The 22,235-nt window shown below is 42.9% G+C and overlaps 1 protein-coding gene and 2 long non-coding RNA genes across 5 annotated transcripts; 1 reads left to right on the plus strand and 2 right to left on the minus strand.

The window, feature by feature from the left end:
• Window positions 1–619: 619 nt before the first annotated feature.
• LOC134155458 (uncharacterized) lies at window positions 620–10,755 on the minus strand. The gene is made up of 3 exons (XR_009961566.1): window positions 7,120–10,755; window positions 5,126–5,308; window positions 620–848 (listed from the first exon to the last, which is right to left on the minus strand). It is a non-coding gene; the product is annotated as an uncharacterized LOC134155458 (long non-coding RNA).
• NPFFR2 (neuropeptide FF receptor 2) lies at window positions 9,160–12,245 on the plus strand. Its single transcript, XM_062602694.1, has 3 exons — window positions 9,160–9,493; window positions 10,383–10,482; window positions 11,380–12,245. The coding sequence occupies exons 1-3, from the start codon at window positions 9,178–9,180 to the stop codon at window positions 12,227–12,229; spliced, it is 1,266 nt and encodes a 421-aa protein (XP_062458678.1). The 5' UTR covers window positions 9,160–9,177; the 3' UTR covers window positions 12,230–12,245.
• On the minus strand, window positions 11,415–20,626 carry LOC134155459 (uncharacterized). Of its 3 annotated transcripts, none has more exons than XR_009961568.1 (4): window positions 18,595–20,626; window positions 18,400–18,507; window positions 12,677–12,847; window positions 11,415–11,494 (listed from the first exon to the last, which is right to left on the minus strand). It is a non-coding gene; the product is annotated as an uncharacterized LOC134155459 (long non-coding RNA). The 3 variants fall into 3 exon arrangements; XR_009961569.1 differs by having other exon boundaries at window positions 12,593–12,847; XR_009961567.1 differs by lacking the exon at window positions 11,415–11,494 and having other exon boundaries at window positions 12,261–12,847.
• Window positions 20,627–22,235: the final 1,609 nt, after the last annotated feature.

Raw genomic sequence — 22,235 nt, forward strand, 5'->3', positions numbered from 1 at the left:
GGGACAACTCTGTAATTTTTACTTTTACATGCTCTTACTTTGCTTTTAGATCAATAGCAGACAACTACCAGTAGAATAAAAGTATCTGGAGCTTGAAGTACCTTTTGTTATCTAACTCTATGTACAGAGGAGCAGTACCTTGTTCTTTAAATCTGAACCGTGTTTGAGGGCTGCAAAGGATGAAATGCAGTGGGAGAACTTTCAAGTGTTTTGCTGGAGAAAGGATAATTAATTCAAAGCAACTCTGTGCAAACCTCAAAAATGGCTCTCCCTTGCAATGAGGGAATGTGAGATGTCACCTCAAACCAAAGGGACAGGCCTGGGCTGCTGCCTCTCTCAGAAGGGGAATCTTAGTAAGGAAGACTTAATTCCAGTCCTTACGGCTTGAGGCAGAGAAGCAGCATGGCTGTTTGCCCTTCTGGCTATTGCCTGTCCCAGATCCTGGCTTAGTTTACCTTTGCCTATTGCACGTCACAAATTCTGGGTTGTGTTGGTGTTAGTAGTGATTTTAATGAGCATCTCTGAGAAGCTTATTTGCTCCCCAGAAATCTCAGTCTCTTGAAGGGTAAAAGCTGAGTTTATGTACCATGTGCTTTGGCAGGCAGTCCAATTGCTACAGCCTACATCCTGCCAAACCTCATATGGTGACATTCTGCCACTCTCATGGATTTTTGCATTCATCTGGACTTGCTCTTTTGCTGAATCTGGTGGAGCTGATGGTGTGGCTCTGTACAGCAGTGCCAAAGGCCAAGGTACTGCCAGGGTTTTTAAGGGGCTGTGGAGGGACAAGCAGGTGGCAAACTGCCTGGAGTGGTGTGGCTGTTACTGCTGTACAAGCTTGCAGGGCTCTATAAGGGAGGAGTAAGATGGAGAGAAAATGGGTACAGAAATGCAAGTTAATTGAGCTAGGTCAACTGCTTCCATGGCATTGCTCTAGCTGTCTTGTGAGCTGTGGTCTGAGCTCCTCAAGCTATAGTAATGGGTAGTTTCTATGCAAACTACAGCTGCTTATTAGATGAGGATGTCTGTATGGTGCAGCTACTGCCATGCAAGAAATAGAATGGGACTGTCTGCCCTGGCTGTTGCTGCTGGTGTGAGTGGGATATCTCAAGGGTAAACTGAAGTTAGGATGAGCCTGACAAGGGACATCTGTGCCCTGAGCCACTGACCTGCTGAACACCCTCAACTCCTGCAAACTGAAGGTAGCACTTCATTTGTACTGGGTGAGAACAGTGCTAATTAAAAGTAGAAGTTTAACAGTTGGTAGTAGCTGATGCCAGTATTTGATGTGTTTGTGCCCTTAAACCAGGAGAAGTGATTAATCAATTCTATAATGATAGATGGCTTTATAGATATAAGTAACTTCCTCCATGACATTTAAATCTAAGGACAAGATGTTTTGAAGCTTTTGGCCTGACCTCTCCTGGGAGCAGGGTCATCTGTCTTGAATGCCAGCTTTCTGCCATGGTAAGTGAAAGCTCTCAAGAGTACAGAAAAGCAGTTGTCACTCTAGGAAGGTAATGATTAACTCTGCCTTTAGAAGGGAAGAGTTACTGTACTGCTGGTTTTTGAGTGCCACTGAGACTGAAGACTCAAATCCTGAAGCTGAAGGTTTCACTAAAATACCACTAGCCATGAGGTGACCCTGCTAAAGATGGCCAGAGGGTGCTTTTCCTGCTGTTGCCTTCCAGCTGATAAACCCAGGATGTTTGAGCAACCTGCTGGTAGCAGTGTTATGATACAGCTGGCAGACCTTATGTTATTTAGCTGAATAACATCATTAAACGGAAAGATGAGAACAGCCTAATGACCCATTAAATACACTACACTCTTCAGCATTAGCTGCTTTGAGTCCAGAGGCAAATGCTGTTTGGAGCGATTGTGGCAAGCTTGAGATTCAGCTAGCACTTGTTGAACACTGTTGGCTTCAGGGGAGTAAAGGGAGCCAAGTTCCATATGTGAGCTCAGGTCCATTGAAATGGAGACTCTGAGCAGGGGCAAAATAGAATCCATCTTTAGAGCTGAAATACAGACGTGTGGGTAACTTGCCAGTAGTTTCCAGCTATTTTGACTGGGGTGCTGGTAACCTGGTGAAATGATGGTTAATGTTAACAAGTGACAAAAGGGATCCTCAGAAAGGAGAGATGACAAAGCAGGACCAGCTTACAGTGTCACTGACCCAGCTGGGCTCATCCCTGTCACTAGTGCTGCATGTTGCTCTCTCCTTCATCCCTGACAAGATGCAGTGTACATGGAAAGAACAGAGCAAAGGGGACATGGATGACTGTGGAACAGCCTATGTTTGGACAGAACACCACTTGTACGCTGACAGCTTGAACTCCACAGGTTACATCACAGTATGTTAAGAGTATGTAAAAATTCTGACCTCTTCTAGAGGTACCTATCAGCATTATTAAGGTGTGGGTTGAAATTGGAGTGGTTTTAGTGGCTCAATGCATAATGACAATAAAGTCACTGAGGCAGTAAATAAGAGTTCGAGAGTACTAAATGGATTCAAATAATTAGAGCAATTCACAGAAAGAATTGGTGGATCAATCTGTGAGTGTGTAGCTGTGTAGATGATAGCGTGCCAAGTTGGTAAATGTGAACAGTCAGAAAGCAGGAAGGTATGGGAGTTCACTCCATAATTCTACAGTCCTCCTACAAACTACTAGCTCTTCCTAGAGAGATGGCATTATGCAGATGAAACCCTTTCTATATCCTTAATAGCCATGTTTTGTTCTTCTTTTAGTGTTGCTGTCCAAGTCATGTTTCAGATGTGTCTGATCCAAGGACTGCTCTGGCAGCCTGAGCAAATGGTTCTGTTCTGGGACCTGAATGACTTGCACTGCTCCCAGCTCTGTCTGGGGTCGGCTTGAATGGCGATGCTGGCTCCTAGAGTAGCTGACAGCAGGGCAAGTTGAGTAATTATTTACTTAGGACCCTTACTTCATTCTTAGGATCAACAGCATCTTCCCACATCACAGAATGGGAGCTTCTGTAGGTACATCCCGTGGAATGGTTGTCCCACTTGCAGCTTCTGCCTAAACTATGATTACACTTGCTTTCACCTTCTACCTGCTTCTCCAATTATTTGGTTCCCTTTCAATACTCCAAATGACATAGCTGTTTTCTCTACTGGTGTGCTCTGTCAGGGACTGGCTCATGTGCAGAACCTGAATCTGCCTGTAAAATTAGATGAATCAGCTTTGTGCCTACCCTCCAGCCAATATTGAAGGACTGGAGATGGTAAAAATCAGCTATTGTGCTGGAAGGTGGCAATTAAGGAGGCTTATCTCCCATTAGTGAGGACTTCAGTGCTGAAAAAGGATCACCAGTGATCTTTCAGCTGTTCCTAGGGCTTAATCCACACCACTTAGCGCTAAGTGCTCACTGGAGTGTGTATGTAATTTCACTGTTCCCTACTCGGCTGAGTGCTTTAGGATTATTTTTCCTTGTGTTGTTGCTATTAGTGGTAGTACTTTTCTTATTTCTTGCTCTGCTGGTAGCCAGGAGTCTAAGGCTAAAAAGACTCCTTAGATTCTGGTTGCAATAAAACCACTAAGATGCAAAATTATGATGTTTGGGTTGTGAGTAGTCTTGAGGGAATTCTTGTGACAATGACAAAAAGCCATTTTCATGTCTAAGGGAGCTAAATTCTTGTGACTTGCCAGGCTTCTTAACGAAGTGGCTGGGTAAGTGTGCCTCTGTGTGGAAATCTCACTTTAACCTAATTTCAGGGAACAGTTGGCTGAGGTTTGAGTCAAAATTCAAAGCAGCTTGTGAGGATGCAACTAGAAAAACTGTAAATTCAGAAGCTTAAAGGCTGAGTAAGCAAAAAAATAGGAGCATAATGATAAGCAATAGGGGAGCAAGCTCTAATTTGTCAACAATTCAGACATTATAAACTTATTAAATCGTTTTTCAAACCCATATATTTTTTTCCTGCCATTCATATATACAGAGGGGAAGTGAGGACCTCATGGAAATGGTTAAGCAATGGTGTTGCATGAGTGGGACTTCTGGAAAGGGTTAATTCCAGAAAATTAACATCCACATCCCCCTTAAAAACCATCCTCTTGCTCTGCAGTTGTGTAAGGAAGTGGTAGAGTCACCAGCCCTGGAGGTATTTAAAACACATGCAGATGTGGCACTGAAAGACCTGGTTTAGTGGTGGACCTAGATGATTCTATGATTCAGTGCCTGAAAGGATAAAATTTGTACACTGACAGCTTAAGGTCAACTAATAGCAAATGGCAGAAAACTTTTAGCTAGAGCAAAGGTTTGCTATGGAACATTTTCAGCTTTACTCACCTTGAGCGTGGTGATAAAAATCAATGTTGGACATGAAAACTGCGTCATTATTTGAATGTCAGAAAAATGAAGGAGGATGGAAAAAATTCTCTCTTCTAGAGAAACATAACTTGTAAATCAGAAGATGGCAGGGGAGGCATTTACGTTTGAGATTTGGCTTTTGGATGAAATTTTTCAGGTTCTTAGCTCAGGTGGGTGAGTAATTGGCAATGAAGTCTTGGTTTATTTATTATAGCAATATTACCACTACCATTGCTCTGGGGGTAGGCTTGGGGCTCTAGACAAGATAGGAAAAGTTCAAGATATTTAAAAAAATAATACTTTGACAAAACCCTTTCTTTGGGCCCAGATCAGACTCCCCAGATAAATGGCTGTTAGGGGAGGAGAAACAGTTTAAGTCCATTCACAAGAGCTCTGCGTGTGCCTTAGATTGGTGCCTCTCCCTGGCATTGCTCAGTTAAAAATGAGACATTTCATTCTCACTGGATACTTGGTTTTCCTCATGGAAGTTCTTGTCAGTAAGAAAACGTATTTTTATGGCAACTTACTGGTTTTAGTGTGACTTTTCTTTCACAGCTCCTTTTTCTTAGCCAAAAGTATACTATTTTGAGATTAGACACTGAAAGGTATTTCATACATCAGAATTTCCATCGTTTGTTGTATGAGAAAGTGAATAAAATAAAGCTCTACTACCTTAATTCATAAGTATCCTCAGTTTGTACTTTGCAGGTTAAGCCTTGTATTCTACAGCCTGAGAACTTCTGCATAGGTGGGAAGCTGACATTAAGTGCAAAATGAAGTTAAAACGTACCTTAAAGCAATTTCCAAGCAGTCAGTGGTATTCTCATGCCATCCAGACCTGGGGAAAAGGCTGTCTGGCCTGTGGCCTATATCTTGCTGAGCCCAGGTTCTGCAGTGTGTTGGTGACAGTCTCTGCACATCATTTACTTAGCCTCAGCCTGGATCCTGGTGTTTGGCTGATATTGAAGTCTCTCTTCTTGTCTGGAAGAGAAAGCAAAGATGCGGCCCACTTGCACTGAACTGCAGACATCCATCCTTCATGTCCAACCTATAGAATGTGTGATGTTATGATAAAGTATTTTTAAAATATACAGCAAAATGGGAGAACATATTGCCACATGTTATCTTTTGGATTAAAAGACCCCTTATCTTACAGTAGTTCCCTGTAGGTCATACTTTTGAGCCCTCTGCTCTTTCTTATAGGCTTTCCATACTCCATCGAAGTCTGTATCAAGTTCAACAAGCAATCACATCTATGACAAGCTATTGCTTCCTTTGGAAACATTACATTTAAGACAGAGGTCACTTGTGACAACTTTCTGGTCTCCTACTACTTTATATACCCTAGTTAATTACAGAAATAGCTGCTAATAGCACTTCACACAGGTGGGAATGGTCACAGTTGAGCTTTTTACATGTTTTTTTTTAGGCAAGAATAATTAGTTTTGGTCAACAGTATCTTCTGATCCACTGAGGCATTGGGCAATCCATGCATCGGTCTTCTGTGAATCTCTAAGACACTTACAGAATGAGCTTGTGCTATTTTTGCCATCCCTCAGCAGCAGGATTTTCTAATGTTCCAGCAGACCAGTGAACGTTTTCCAGGGTCTCCAGGAAATGGCTGTAGCTGACCCATTACTGAGTACAGAGCTCAGGGCAAGGAAAGAACACATATTTTTAGCACTTAGCACACTGAATTCTCTTTTCCTGCAACAACATGCTTCTGTTCTTCATGTCTCCGAAGGTTCCTTGTCTCTGTTTCAGCTTCTAAAGGATTCTGTGATAAGATTTCAGACACACAAAAATCAAGATAAAAACAGATGGCTGGTTGTAACAACAGATGAACCTGGCTCCAGTGGTTACTGGATTTCTTCCATGTGGCCAACTTAAGAATAATTGCATTCACTTCATAATTACCTTAAGCTGTTTTTGCTGAATAAAACACTGATTTTCCATACCCAGTGACATGGGATTGTCCTGGTCACACTGTGAGGCTTTACATTGACTATTTGTATCTGGGTGCTGTTACTGAGATTTCACAAGTGTACCAGCCTCCTCTTTAAAATCCCAGCATGTGGGACTGGGCAGCTTTTCACTAGTGCAGGCTCTTGCTTTACTACTTTGCAGATCTTCCTCTGGTACCCTAAACGAAGTGGGGAGGCCATGCCCTTATCAAATTGCCACATGGAAGCAAATTACTTTTCTTCATCATCTTGTTTTATTTTTGCATTGCATTAATTTTGTCCCTTGTCTTAGATGACTTCTGGTTCTGTCTTCTGTTCCTCTCTCGAGTACTTATCCCTGTGTTAGCTGGCACATACACTGTGAAAACACAAGGCACTGCTTTCATTTCTCCTTCCAGCCAATCTTTTCCCCCCCTCAGCTTCAATATAATAAAAATACAGATACCTTTTCCATTCCCTGTAAGCTATGGTATTCGTACAGCAGATTCACTGTGTTTGCTACAGCGACATTAGATTTCATTAATGCAACTGGGATCAGACCACATAAGACAAACAGACACAGCTCCTGATTTGCTCTGAGGCTGTTTACAGCTCCTTGTTTACCAGTTAGGAACAAGAACTAGTCCAGAGTTCATTACTGAAGAGATTGAAAGCTGTTGCTTTCTGATACATTGGTACACAAAGAGAAAAAATCCAAGAGCTGTATCCAAAAAGCAATTTTAAAAATGATTGATCCTGCTTTTAGGGTGTTAAGGCATTATTTCAGTTGTCTTAATGAACAGAACTGCGTAATTAATTTGCTAGAGAACTCCCATTGCACAGACTGAGCCACAAGGGTTTGTGCTCCTGGGACCAAAGCCCTCAAAAAGCCAATCTACAGAAGGCAAGGAAGGAAAAAGCCACCTCTGTCTCATCTGCTGGAGTGTCCTTCTTCAAGCACCACCCCTGGGAAGCAAATGATTACAGAAGAAAATTAGTATTCATTTACAATAATAGTAAGATTGAATGCATTTATGCGTGTTCTATTTGCAGACAAACATTGAGAACATGAACTTAGGTGGAACCTCAGAGAAGCTAAAACAAAAGAAGCAAATACACATTTAGTTTTGTTAGAGGCTGAGACGGGCAGAGGGCCTGACTATCCAGATTCTTGGGATTGGTTGCTCTGTCAGAGAGATGCTGAGCTTCAAATGGAGTTTGAGTGACACAGCATCTCCTGGGACTGATAAAGCAGATCCAGGGCTGTGATTAAAGAAACAGAGTAAGCTACTAATGTCAAACATCTGCCTGTGAATTCTGCCAATACTCTTCATCCTGTGTGCATGCAAAGTGAATGGTAACACTGCCATTAAAACACTTTCCATTGCTGTTCACTCTGATCTTTGGCTATTTAAAGCATTTGGCACTTAATACACTGGAATAGAAATATTCTCAATCCCTGGCACCTAACACTCATTTTCTTTTCCTGGGAGAGGGCTGCCCTACACAGAGTGACAACAGAATGTCACCTTCCATCATTACTCCACAGATAGAGAAAAAAGCAGCACACGCCTGGTCATCAGGTACGTGGGAGGCAGCTGAAAACTGAGCAGCACAAAGCAGGGCCTGCTCCAGCTTCCTTTTCATAAGAAAAGAGATGTAGCCAGCACTTCCCTTCCCTCACATACAAATTCACCAGGATTTGGGTACTTTAATTTAAATCTCATTTATTCTAAGGAATTTCTAAGTGTCCTAAAGGTACCTGCATCCATGCATTAATCTTATGCCTTCTGCCACCAATTAATTTTGCTGTTCTTTTATGTTAGGTAGTCCTCCATCCCCCTGCCTCTTTGGGCATCTCCATCTGGTAGGTAAAATAAATAAATGTGGGAAAACCTTTTGAATGCTGTTTCCAAGTCAAGTTATCTGGTATCAGCTGTAAATGTCCAGATGCCCATGTTGGCCTGTTATGTAGACTGCTACCATCTCTGTGTGAGTTGTATAATATGTATGTTGGAATTTTGCCATGTGAAGATTTGATTTAGAACTTTGGTGCAGCATCTGGTGTAACCTGATGTTTCTTCAGGACAAGAAAACAGATTGTGATCTATGAAGTTAATCTCAAACAGTTTAATTTGGAAGTAACTCAGTATGGGGCACACAAATTCTGTACCTGCCTTAAATGGATTCTTTCAGCTCCAGGCAAACAAGAAGCCTCACGTCCCTTATGTTCAAGCCATCACACCAGCCCAGATGATTCAATATCAAGAAAGTTCAGAATTCTTCAAGTCTTTTCTAAAAAAGCTTTGCAGTGTTTGACAACAGTCATCTAATAAAATATAAAATACGGGAACTTACTTGACAGTGTAAACAAACCTTGTGGGACAAGTATTACTCACATTTCACAGCAGGAAAACTGCAACATGGAGAAATTACCAGTCCCCCAGTATCCCATGGGAATTCAATAGCAGAGCCAGGAAATGAATCCAGACACCCTGTACCTCACTGCGTTTTAAACACGGTGTGGTCCTTGGTGTTTGCGGACTCGTCTCCTGATCTACACAGCTTGTGGGCAGGGCAGTGACATCAACTGTGGTCTCATACCAACTGTACACAAAAATATTTCATTTTCAATCAAAGGGGATTGCATTTGGATGCATTCAGGCAGAAGGTCTGAGCCACTTCACAAAGATTTCATTTAGTCACCGTTTCTCCTATCCAGGGAGGCTCAGAACATGGCCTGTTAAAAAGCCACAGAGGGATGAGTCTACATAAGCTCTGCATGTTTTTCAGCACACAGTATGTCCAAACTAGTCATATTTCTTCAGATCAATTCCAAGCACACTAAAATGACCTCTTTTAAATGTCTGTTAAAGCACATTAGAATACAAGCAAGAAAATGGACTCAAACTCTCCGTTCGAATGGCCTCACATGCTGAATTATAACAGGACTTACAACTACCTCTACTTAGAAGGGAATGTCTCCTACGTGGACTTCTACCTTCATCAGCCTTTAGTGGCAGCTGTCTTCATCATTTCTTACCTCCTGATCTTCCTGCTCTGCATGGTTGGCAACGGAGTGGTTTGTTTTATTGTGCTGAAGAGCAAACGTATGCGTACAGTCACAAACATTTTCATCTTAAACCTGGCTGTCAGCGATTTGCTGGTGGGAATCTTCTGCATGCCTACCACCCTCCTGGATAACATCATTGCAGGTAGGCTGGTTCACACCCCTTGGTGGAAAGACCTCAAGGGGGGACTCACCTTGAGGTCCTGAGAGCCGGGTGCCTGTTTCTGAGTGGGCTATGAAGGGAGTTCACAGAATGGGTTGGAAGGGACCTTAAAGCTCATCCAGTTCTGGCCCCCTGCCATGGGCAGGGACACCTTCCACTAGACCAGGTTGCTCCAAGCCCCGTCCAACCTGGCCTTGAACACTGCCAGGCCAGGTTCAAGTCAGTGGAAGTCAGAGATAAGAAAGACAAGCACCTAACCCACCTCCTGACTGGGGATGTCTTCACTGACTTCCACATCCCTCGTCTTTCAGAAGGGATTCTCCCACTGCCAGATGACATGTTTAGAAAGAGGGTGCTATGAGCCAGATGCAGGAACAACCAACTGTGCTGGTCAGTTCTCTTCCTTGTCTTGAGATCTCCTTTTAATGGGATGTTAAATGGGATGTTTCTGGACATGAGGAAAATTTTTCACAATGGGAACAGCCATTGTTCTCATAGTGAAAATCCACTGGGGTAGTGGTGGATTCCCCAACACTGGACGCTTCTAAGTTTTGGTTGCACAGGGTGCTGGGACATCTAGTCTAGGTCATGCTTGCCTAGAAAGGTTGGACCAGATGATCCTTGAGGTCCCTTCCAACCTGGGATTCTCTGACTCTATGAAATGTTGCTTTGCTGATTTTTGGAACATTAGAAACTCACCCAAGGCATTTGGCAAAGTGTTTGTTTACAAAACCTCTGCTTTCCTGACCCTTGCTATGGCCTGACACAACCAAAGAAACTTCTTAGCACTGGGGTGGAAATTTCCTGTTACTTGTATAAGCATAATGCTGCAGTGAGCTGGTGGGAATTTCAATTGCCTGTTTCCTTCCAGGATGGCCATTTGGGAACCTGATTTGCAAGATGAGCGGGATGGTCCAAGGAGTCTCTGTTTCTGCCTCTGTCTTCACTCTAGTTGCAATTGCTGTTGACAGGTAAGACGGTGCAGAGACTGCAAACTGCCTCTTCCATCTCCCTCTGCCACTTGACCAGGCTGAGGTTGATTCATTAATCCACACAAGAATGCAATGAACTGGGTACATTTTACTGCTAAGGCTACTAAGCAAATCAGAATGTGGCTGGGTCTAAAGAGCACCCATGACAATTTGCTCCTCCCCTGGTATCTCTTAAAGACACTAGATATGGGCTATGCCTGCCTGCCTAGAATTAGACTGTTCCTTAGCTATGAAGATATATAGCAGAGGCACTAGTACCTGCTTTGGTTCAGTGAAGTAGCAGTAGCAGGAGGCTGATACATAGCAGCTGTCCCGTATCTGAAGGGGCCCTCCAAAGGTGCTGGACAGGGACTCTTCATCAGGGACTGTAATGACAGGACAAGGGGTAATGGGTTTAAACTTAAACAGGGGAAGTTCAGGTTAGATATAAGGAAGAAGTTCTTTACTGTGAGGGTGCTGAGGCACTGGAACAGGGTGCCCAAAGAAGTGGTGAATACTCCATCCCTGCAGTGTTCAAGGCCAGGCTGGACAGGGGCTTGGGCAACATGGACAGGCAGAAGGCATCCCTGCCTGTGGCAGGGGCGTTGGAACTGGATGATCTTTAAAGTCCCTTCCAACCCAAACCATTCTGTGATTCTATGATATGGAGATTAAAATGAGGAAATTTTAATAGTGAATGTGCCCTTTTTTTTAATATTGTTTTTACCACACAGCTCTTGAACAGAGAATCTCAATGCAATTCCAGTGGTTCATGCAGGATGAGGAAATTATTCCATCTATGTTTTTAGAAGCCATACAATTTCAGTGCATTTGTAGGCTTGCCTGTTAAGATTCAGCATTCCTTAAATGGCTTTTCCATGTCTATGTTTGCTGCAGGTTCCGGCGCCTCATTGACCCATTCAAGCAGAAGCTGAGCAGTGCAACTGCAGTTGCCAGTATTGTGCTCATCTGGATTCTGGCCATTGCCATCATGTGTCCTTCTGTGGTCATGCTACAGGTACAAGAAGAGAAGCGTTTCAGGGTCATCGTTGGCTACGGCAATGAAACCCGCCCTGTGTACTGGTGCCGGGAGGACTGGCCTGACCCAGGAATGAGAAAGATCTATACAACAGTTCTGTTTGCCAGCATCTACCTGGCTCCCCTGTCACTCCTCATCCTCATGTATGCCAGGATAAGCATGGCTCTCTGCAACACAGCAGTGGCCATGGGGGACAAAGACAGCCAGGAGCAGCAGCACAGCAGATCCAAGAAGAAACAAAAAGTCATCAAAATGCTCATTATTGTGGCTCTGCTCTTCGCCGTGTCCTGGCTTCCCCTGTGGACTCTGATGATGCTCACAGACTATGCCAACCTTTCCGACATGCAGCTGCAGATCATCAATATTTACATCTACCCCTTTGCTCACTGGTTGGCTTTTTTCAACAGCAGTGTCAACCCCATCATCTATGGGTTCTTTAATGAAAACTTCCGTCGTGGCTTTCAGGCAGCCTCCAAACTCCAGCTCTGCTGCAAGGAAATGGATCACGGGGAGCTCTGCTCTCAGCAAGGCCAAGGTAATGCCATTCTGCCAGCTGCCAATGACCAAATGCCCCAGGATCAAGCTTGTCAAAATGTAGAGGAGGAGGCGGGGAAGACAGTCAAGAAAGGAAATTGGGTGAATAACCAGCAAGATTTGGTAATGGAGGATTTAGAAGAGCCCTGCAGTGATAGTGATGGGCTCAAGTGAAACGTGCTGTGAAGTCCTAAATGATTTATGCCTGGCAGAGTTTATTTATCTTGTGAAGTTCGTGCTCTGTAAGCAACCCTTTCTGACAACGACAAGAAGGAGATAGATAGGCAACTGTTTTGAAGGAGACAGACAACTTGCAGCACATCTGAATATCTGACATCAATAAGAAACTGAATTCAGCCCTTTGTGTCACCAGTTTAAACCAGTGACAGCTCCCCTGCAGTGGGTGCTGACTGACTGCTCTTGATCCAAGCTGCAGAAAGGACCTCATTCAAATGGGAAAGCCTTACACTTTCTGTGACATAAAAGAGAAAGAGAACTAAGATTATTGACTTGGATACAATTACTGTGGATACTCACTGATGAAGAGGAGAACACTAATTCATTTTCTTCTGTGAATCTGAAATATTAGAGGTACAGTCTGAATATTTGAACTGAACTCACTGGTTCATGGGTCTTCTTGTGATTGAACTTGTGTTGCTTCTGCCTGGATGTTTGGAATGCCAACCAGTTCTGACCCAAGTGACCAGAAAGAAGCATCTTCAGCCACATTCCATTTATTCCCCTTTCAAGTTGCCTGTCCTGTTCATCCTGCGATATCAATTATTGTTGCAGCTAGAAAAATAAATAGGTGTGAAAAGATGAGAAATAAAGGATGAAAAATGGCCTTTGTGATACATTTTTTTGGGGAACTCAATTCTATTTTGGAGTGGGGGGGGAGGCAGGGGGATGGAGAATATAATTCACCTAAAAAGATGAAATTTCAGTACTAGACAGAGACAGAGCACCTTTAGGGCCTATTCAGTCTGACAGAAACCAGCACATACAGACAGCAACCTTGGAAGTGTCTCAGGAAGGATCCTGAAATGGGTGAGGAGCACAGGGTAGTGTCTACACAGATTTGCCACATGATTAGAGCGTTGCCATGTCTCATCCCGTGAGGGTCTGTAGGGACCAAGCACCAGAGAAGGTCATTCTCCAGCACAGTCCTCCTTCAGGTAAACTGGAGCACCTTTCAGATCATGACATATTTCCACAATTCAGGAAACCTGACAACTTTTCAAGCTGTGCCATCCCAAACTATGTTCCTTTCTGAAGAGCAGAAAATAAGGAAAACATGTGGGCAGTAATGAGAAGAAAAGCTACCAGAGCAGCTCTGATTTCACCAGTCCATTTTACCTAGGCTGAGATTGTCAAACAAGATGATCTTAAAGGTCCCTCCCGCCCAAAACATCATGAAATACGGATGCCTGACCCTGCTGCGCTTTGCTTGAAAACCCCACCACAGCTGTTTCCCACCCTTCCTGCACCCCTTCCATCCAGAACTTTGTCCTTCACGTGTAGTTTGTACTTCCCAATGATTCAGCAATGTTTTGAGAATATTTTAAAGTGTAACTAACTGTATACTTATGTTCATCCCAGTTCAGCAAAACACTCAAAAAACTCCCAAAACCTGCACAAACTGACTGCAAGGAAGACACAAAAATGCCCCAAAGTGTTTGGCTCAGTCTGGTACTTCTTATTCCACTGGAGAGCAAGGGTGCTGAAGTGAAGTCCATCAAGTGGTTTGCCTTCACAAGACACTGGCCTGTGCTCAGCGCAGATGTGCGCTTTCTAGTTGGACCCATGGCTACCAACATTTGTCCACTTTCCCCACACGAAAAGCACATTCATAACCCAGCACCAGTGAAAGCAGCTGGTCCTCTGGATCCCTGACAGCCCTACCAGTAAATAATTATTGCCTGTATTGCTTTTCCTTTTCTTGTGATTCAAGTTACATTGATCACGAAAATGATCCTTTTCACTACAGAAGTGATTCAGTCCTGAAATCATTTGACAGCTTATAAGAGCAAGCAATGAAAATTACTTTAGACAACACAAGCTTTAGGAGATGGTTCAATACCCATGCTCAAAGACAGAAATTGTCCAAAATCAGCAAGGACTAAGCGTTGCATGGAGTGTGGCCAAACGAAATGTGAAAACACAAAATGGGGTTACACTGTGTAATACTAGTGCAAAAACAGATCTGTGGGCTTTGGTGGGCTAAAGTGGAGAGCAGTGAAAACATCCTAACAGTGATGGTGTTGCAATAAGAAAGGCTGATATTAACAGCAAAAATTAATCATTAAGGTTCAGTTTCCAGGCATGAATCAGTACATTTCTCATGTCAGCTTGGACTAAACAGAACTAAACACTATATACATGCTGACATTATATATATTATATATATATAGATGTATATCTCACTCTGGTCTGAATTTGCAGCAGCAGTTGAGAACCAGAAAGAACTGCCTGAAAACTATAAAAACTCTGTTTTTCCCACAGCTAATGCTACCTCTTCACAATTGTAATAAAGGAATTCTGGGGAGCCAGGGAGCATATGTGGCTTACACACACTGTAAAATTTACTGTGCTGGGGTTTAATAAACACTCTCAGTTTGCAAATACAGAGCTTTCTGACAGCAGTCGGGATCCCAAGGTAGAATCATTGGCTGTTCTGCGGACTGCAGCAACAGCAACCATCTCCCAAAAGTATGAATTCATGTGAGTGCGACCAAACATCCAGTGATGTGTGATACACAGCCCTCTCTAAGTACTGCCTTGAAGTAATTCACATTTGCTGGCAGCTCCCCCATGAGCTTTGATTTAATCAACAGCTCCCATGCTCTGGGATGCTGTGGTAGGGCCCAGCAGAGATGGAGCAGCATTCAGTGCTTCCTCACCATCCTTCTCTCCCAAAGTGCTGCTGTATAACAGGGGGCTTCCAGACTTTAGAACACAGACTGACATGGTCAAGATAGACATTTAGAAGAGCTGGAAGAGACTTGCCCTGTCTGAGGACAGAGGAAAAGCCTCCAGACAAGTCTCTTTGCTCTAAACTGGTAGGCAATGCTTGCGGATATTGAAAACCTGGTAAATGCTATCAGTCACTCCTGGCAATTCGATTAACAAGAAACCAAGTTTCCAGCCTCATGTGCCAGACTAGCAAAGAAATGCCACAGAGAAGTAATTCTCCCATCCACAGAGGAAATAATGGATGTTTCATCTCCCTGGACTTGTGCCTCTGAAGCTATCAGCACTCTGACTCCATGAAGAGAAGGACAAATCTGTCCCCATAACTCGTCCAAGGGCTCAGACCACATTTTTGGCCCTGTGCTTCCACCCTCATGTCTAAGAAACTGATGTAGTAATAGAAATATTCTTCCATCCTATACTCTGGACCTTCCATGAACAGTCAAGAAAGGCAGCTATGGCAAAGATGCCCCCAAAGCCAGCACTGCCTGCTTTCTTTAGCTCCCAAGGTGCAGTGGTGCACAGACTGACAGCCAGATCTTACTCACAATGGCTTTCATTTCATTTGCTCAAGGGACTGCAGGAGCACTAGACATCAGCAGACACCATAGATGGTAAATCATACCCTTTGCCACTCGTTTCACCTGCGTCTGTGTGTGTTCTGTGGCACTGCTGCTCCTGCTCTCCTCTAACAGCCAAGAAAGATGCAAGAGGAAGACTTATGGAATGAACACGACATTTGCAGAAGATAACTTGCTTCCAATCCATTGTAAGGCTTGCTCTGTCCAAGAGGTGGAAAACACTACTCCAGGTATCCATTCCCTGAACCACAACTTCCTGTGCTGTGCTGGAGCGCCAGGCTCAGGACACTTGCTTAGGAAGTGTCACTTGCAACAGAAGCACAGATTGCAGCAAACGCAGCTGGTAACAAAGCTAAAATGTCTCCACAAAGCGGTGGCAAAGCAAAACCACACTGACAAAGGGCCTGCCTCTTGCTGCAGCATTTCAACACTGCCAGAAAACTGCTTTCCTTTCTCTGTTTTCTGCTGCTTATTAGCAAACATCCCTCCTGCACCAAGTCCAAGACTGGAATTTCAGAATTACACACCCTGTTCCTCATTGCTTGTTCAGGAGGTCTGGGGATACCATTATCAGCAGGGACTCCCAGGACCCTCTCACTACAGATACCGCCTTTGGCTTACCCTGCTGTCCCACCACTGCAAAGTTCTAGGACTGAGCCATCTCTCTTTACTACAGAAATGAGCTGCCTGGAGTGAGCTTTGGCTGCAAGGACCATTTCTCATTAGGCACCTCTTTCACACGTTGCATTTGTAGGCCTAAGTACTGGTATCAACAACTCACCACTTTACTGCTAAGAATTCAGGGACAATTTTACCATCTCCCAGAAACTGAGCAATTTATTGCCTGTCTTCTTTGAAAAATAAACAGAGCCTGTCACAGACATTGATACTGAAATGATTCCAAAAGCACTTAGCAAACACCCTGCAAATCTGGAAACCTTCACAAGAAATTCATGGTCCTTCCTCTAGACATTTATTGCTCCCGTATTCTGCTCAAACTAAAAAGCAAATGGCTAAAATTTCTGCCATAAGGTAAAGAAAATGCTATAAAAATTAAACTAATGTAAACCAACAAAAATAAACAGATGCTAACTGGTAGAAAAGAGGGAAAGTAACCTTGTCACTGGCTAGAGAAAAAAAAGGGTCATTAAAATGAAGTGATCCAAAGCCAGCAGAGTATCAAGGGAGCAAAGCGAATTCTGCAATATGTCAAAATCCTCTGCAGTGATGACTGTGTTCTGTTTGCTTTTCCATTGCTTGCTTTTCTTTACCAAATTAAAATAAAGAAGTTTTCCTCTAACATACTATTAGGCAACATCAATTCCTTTACATGCTTTTAACTTCAAAAGAAAAACGTATTCCACTGAAGCTTGGCTTTGCAAGCTGCTCTTATTGAGGGCTTGCAATTATTTCAATTCCTTGCTCAATCAAAAAAAAAACAGCAAAAAGCCTTCAAAACCAACACTGTGTGCAACTGTCAAGCAATTCCTCCAGAAAAGACAAGAGATATCAGACACCAGCCATGCCTGCAGAAGGTACCCAGGTAATGCTCGGGGGAGAGCAGCCATGAGCAATCTGTGAGGAGGAGATAATGGAGGTGCTGATTGCAGTGAATCGCTTGAATTTCATCTGGTGGAAGGGAAATCTGAGCTTTAGGATAAATTTAAGTTTCTCCCTTACAATCAACACGTTACCTATAAATTTAAAACCTTAATGCGTTCTCTTTTTTGGGGTGGAGGTTTAGTCAGAAGGGGAATGTAATTTTCACTGAAAAAATACAACTTTTTCTAGCCCCTTTTCTAGCCAAATGAAGATCAGTGTTATGACAGCTCTAACCCCTCTGTCAAGATCCAGTTCTACCTGCACCAACACCTTCTCTGAAGGAGAGATCACAGTCTGCCATCCTCCCTGCAGAAGCATTCAGGAGAGAGGACATCTGTGTATTTCCCTAGTTCCTTTAACACTAGAGAAATCTCTAACAGTTAAATTTACACTGGCAGAAGGAGAACAAACAGCAGCTTTGTCCTGGCTTGGAACCGCTCACTTCAAGTCCCTGGAGAAGGGTTGATAATAAGCTGTGTGGTGTTAACAGCATTTCTAGCTCTCCTGCAGTCACCTGCCATTGCAATCATTTACTAAAACCACACAGAAGTCACTCATTACAGTCAGTTACCAACATCATAACACATTAGCACATCCACGTCCATATGTCCGGTTAGAAAAGGCTCTTGTGTGTGCATGTGGATGCAAATAACAGCGCGTGGATGCAAAATTACTCCTCCTCTCTGGGAATAAAACTCACTGACACCCCTCATCTCTGCAGACATTGCGTTTTAGAGGCCAGAGAGGCCCCAACAAAGTCTCCACTGAGTGTGGAAAAAGCGTTGTCAGCTTTCAGCTCACCCTGGTGAAGGCTCCCAGTATCGGTGCAAGCTGGGAATGCCAACAGCAGTGGGGGGGAATAGACTGAAAGTACTCAGCAAGGACCATTTCCATAGCAGAAGAGATTTTTGGTAAATAGAGTATTTGCTGTGTAAAAGCCGACTTCATTTTGCAGAAATTGCTCACAACACCCCACGTGCAGCCACCAGCGATCGCTCCCAGAGTCCCCTGTTGCAGCTCTCCTGACACGCCATGGGGACATTTTCCAATGGAAAATTACCGTTTGGAAAGTTTTTATTAAGAATTTGAAGCCCTTTGAATCTTGCTCAGTTCTTTACTGCCGCAAACACACTGAATAACATTGCTACCCTGACCACCCCACACCAGTTCTGGGGTGAGAGCGAGCTTTACCTGTTTGCACATCTCTGCTCTTTCATAGCTAAGCAGGCTGGAAATCCATGGATCGACAATCTGACTCGGTGCGTGCCAGATGGGGAGCTGGGTGATACCCGACACACACTGCACCAGGAGCAGAATTACATCCTCAGTAAACATCTAACATATGCGAGGAAAAACCCCAGTATTTGTACAGAAAATGTTTCTCACCCTGGGTGACCCTTGTGTAGATGACAAAACGCTCATGAGCATCATGTACTGAAGTCCAGACACGTACTGGAGAGGTTACTGGTTTTATTATACTTATTTCAAAAAGCAAACAGGAAAGAAGTAGATAATTAAGACTTGCTTACAAACAGGGGATTAGGTATCCAACAGCACAAGTCCATTTTGCAGAAAGAAAGTCAGTCTGGAAAAAGAAACAGAAGAGAAATAGAAATAGAACGGAAGCCCATCTCAATACCAACCATAAGCTCGTAGCTGTAGGGAATTCATGCAGCAGGTGGAATGACATAGGGAATACCTGTAAATTCAAAGGCAGAAACACAAGATATGCCAGCAGAAAGGCAAGAAAAGGGAAAGTTTTCAAAAAGCATTTCTGAAATCTAATGAAGAATCATTTTCAATCTCCCCAGTAGGAAAAATACTAACTGGCAGCTATTAAGGCTTTACTCTAAGATCCAACTAATCTATACTAGTGAGTTTTAGAGGAGATGAAGCTTTCTGAATTGCAAGGAATGCTGCTCAATAACACATTACAAAGTAGCGTGTCTTTGAGGTGATTTATGCTTTTTTCCAGCAGTGAGGAGGTGGCTGAGCTGGCTCTGCACCCAAAACCAGCCCAGTTTCTGTGTTACCTGCCCATTGCACCTCTCTCTGACACAAAGTGAGCAGAAATAACTGTGTATGCAAGGAAGATGCTGTAACTAACAGCCCCAAGTTACAGCAGCCTCTAACTGCTAAGTTAAGCTAGTTTTACACTCGAGGGTTAAACTACCACATGCATCAGCAATCATAGCTGTTTGGTCTGAAGGAATAAACACACACATACAGCTGTATTAAGGTTACCTTCACTTGAAAATGAAAGGTGCACATTTTGACATTTCATTTCATGAAGTACTGAAAATAACATTTTCATTCTGATAAAATTCAAAAGAAGTCAAAAAAAAAAAAAAAAGAAGTTGCTAGCAGGCAGAAAATACAGACTGATAATAGCCTGATCCATGGGTATGTTACTGATCTGCTGATCTGAAAAGCATTTGATGACGATAATGATAATGGTTTTTTGCCCCCATCTTCCCACTTGTCACTCTATAACAATGTACACCACCACTTAGAAGGAGCTATTAATACTTTCAAAATAACCCAAACAATCATCAGGGAACTGTGAAAAACTTTTAAGCAGACCCCTGATATTTGGTGACTGATTTGCAAATCAGAAAAGTTCTTCAATTAATTAATTTCATTTAATCTAACACTATTTGACAAGTCTTCTCATAGGCTATGTGGGCATTGCAATGCTTAGGTTGCACAGGCAGACTAAGCTGTCAGCCACATCTTCTCTAAACAGAATTAGTCTCCATTTGAAACTGTCCTGGGACTTTGGTGTTTTCACAGATAAATTAAGAAACTGCTTGTGGCAGTTTGGAGATCAAGCTCTCACAAAGGGAAGAATAAATATCCATTGAATAGCTTTTGTGATCTGGTGGGCTGGATTTAGAAGGTTGAACTATCAGCGCTCATGAGAACCTCAAGTGGAAAACAAAGACTGTCCAGTGGTGTATGAAGCACCAGTGCAACAAACCTCTTTATTTTTCTGGTGACTTTTCAAATCAAGCTCTTAAACTGACAAGCCTGAACTTCCAATGATGCTCCATCCCGCTGGCCTGGAGCAATAAGAATGCTCACAGTGATGATGCATTTAAAGCTATTTCCAGAAAGCACTTACAGCCCATAGAGAAGATACAAACAGAGGCTTGTGGTTGTGTTTGAGGTTGTAAATCACTGCAAGTAGTACAAAACTCCCCAGGCGAGGTGGCCTTTGTGGTGGCTGCAGCTCATCTTGGCCCTGGGGAAGAGAAAGCATTAAGCAGCATGAGCAAAGCACACAGAGCATTTCTGTTTTGTGTGGCCTTAAATGTCATGCTTATAAAGAGAGAATGCCAATTCCAGGCCGGAAGGGCAGCATCAGGGACTGTTTTGCTACTCTTCAAAATAACCACTGCCAGAACTGTGAACAGAAAATCACAGATTGTGTGTACATCACAGAGTGTGACCTAAAACTGAAAGCTTCACTCTGGTATGAGCAATGAGAAAGGCTTTAAGTTAGATAGAGTACACAGTATGGCCTTCACTTTTTTTATATCTCTTTGTGACCAATGAGCTGAGTGACTGTGTACACAGTACACTCAGTGCTTGAGAGTTGAGTATGATGATTAACCTATGTACTTCCTAAGATCATACTCTGGTAGATGGGAAAGGAAATATATACATCAAGGCATTGGAACTCTGTATATATTTTAACGTGCATAACCACATTATCCAATTTATCATTGGGCTGCTGACCTCCTATCTGGTTTGAAACACTGGGAGGTCAACTAATTCCTGATTTAAATCTACAGAAATCAGGGAAATCCTGTCAGAGATGAAATTTATTCCACGTGGGCTTCTGAACAGCAGAATACCTTGTTGCTAAGGTTATCCTGAAGCCTAATATAGAGTTCATCTCATCTTTTAAGTTAAAAGCAACAATTTATCTGTTAAAAATAGTAATTGCACAGCAGGTCAGCTCTCTTTTGGATGCAGCAAGCTGATTATTTATATACACTCCAGCTGTTTAGGAATGCACACCTGAAATCAATAGAATATTTGACTGTATATTGAGTCATGAAGCAGGTACTTATCAATATAGCCCTTTTGTCATCAATATTTTACCTTTTGTCCCATAAGGACATAGAACAGAGATGGTAAAAAGAGCTTTGCCTTGGAGGAGGCTTTTGGAAGCCCCACGTGATTTGTGAAGGTTGATTTAAAAACCCCAAATAAACAGTCTCTCGCTGTGAGCTTCTGCACCCAAAAGTTTAATTCTTCCTTCTCAACTGAAAAACCTTGCTATCTCCTACAATAAAAATAATATAGGCTAAATAATCAGTCATGAAGATGTCTGAAGACAAAGTACTTGATAAGATTCCAACCAGGCCAGATTTTTAAGTGGTATGGGCAGGGTGGTTGGAGCCTTTGATCTCTAAGGTCCCTTCCAACCCAAACCAATCTGTGATTCTATGTTTTCCAGCCTTATTCTGCAAGGAGTTATGAACTCAATTAAATGAGGACTCATGCAGGTCCTGGACACGAGCTGGCCACGGACCACAGAACAACCCGGTTATTTTGGCACTTTCTAAATACACAGATAATCACGCATTCAAGTCCAAGCGCCTTGATACATTAATGACAAAAAAGCCACAAAATGCAATGCATTTCACTGCTCTGCAGGCTTAGCAGCATATGCTAAGCTTCTAAAGTAACAGCTGAGCCTTCCTGCTGCCTCCCTTAGGGCTTTGGAATAGGTCTTTATTTATCTGCCTCACAGACACCTCTTCCTCATATTACTGAACTAATCCAAAGAGATTTCTCTGATAAAAGCTGCAGTGCTCATTTCCTCTGCATTTACAGATTCTACTGCTACAGACCAAAGGCAGATAGGATTATAGGACACAACACACAGTTTTTAAGTTTACAATACAGAAAAAAGAATATGTGGAGAAAATCGTGTTTCTTCCCTTCTCCCTGCTCTCACACCAATATGTTGGATAAATTGTATATTGCTCCCAATGGTAGCTCATGCATCATCC

Source organism: Pezoporus occidentalis, unplaced genomic scaffold, assembly GCF_034315485.1.
Source record: "Pezoporus occidentalis ecotype Australia unplaced genomic scaffold, CSIRO_AGI_Poc_V1 ctg78, whole genome shotgun sequence".
NCBI lineage: Eukaryota > Metazoa > Chordata > Aves > Psittaciformes > Psittacidae > Pezoporus > Pezoporus occidentalis.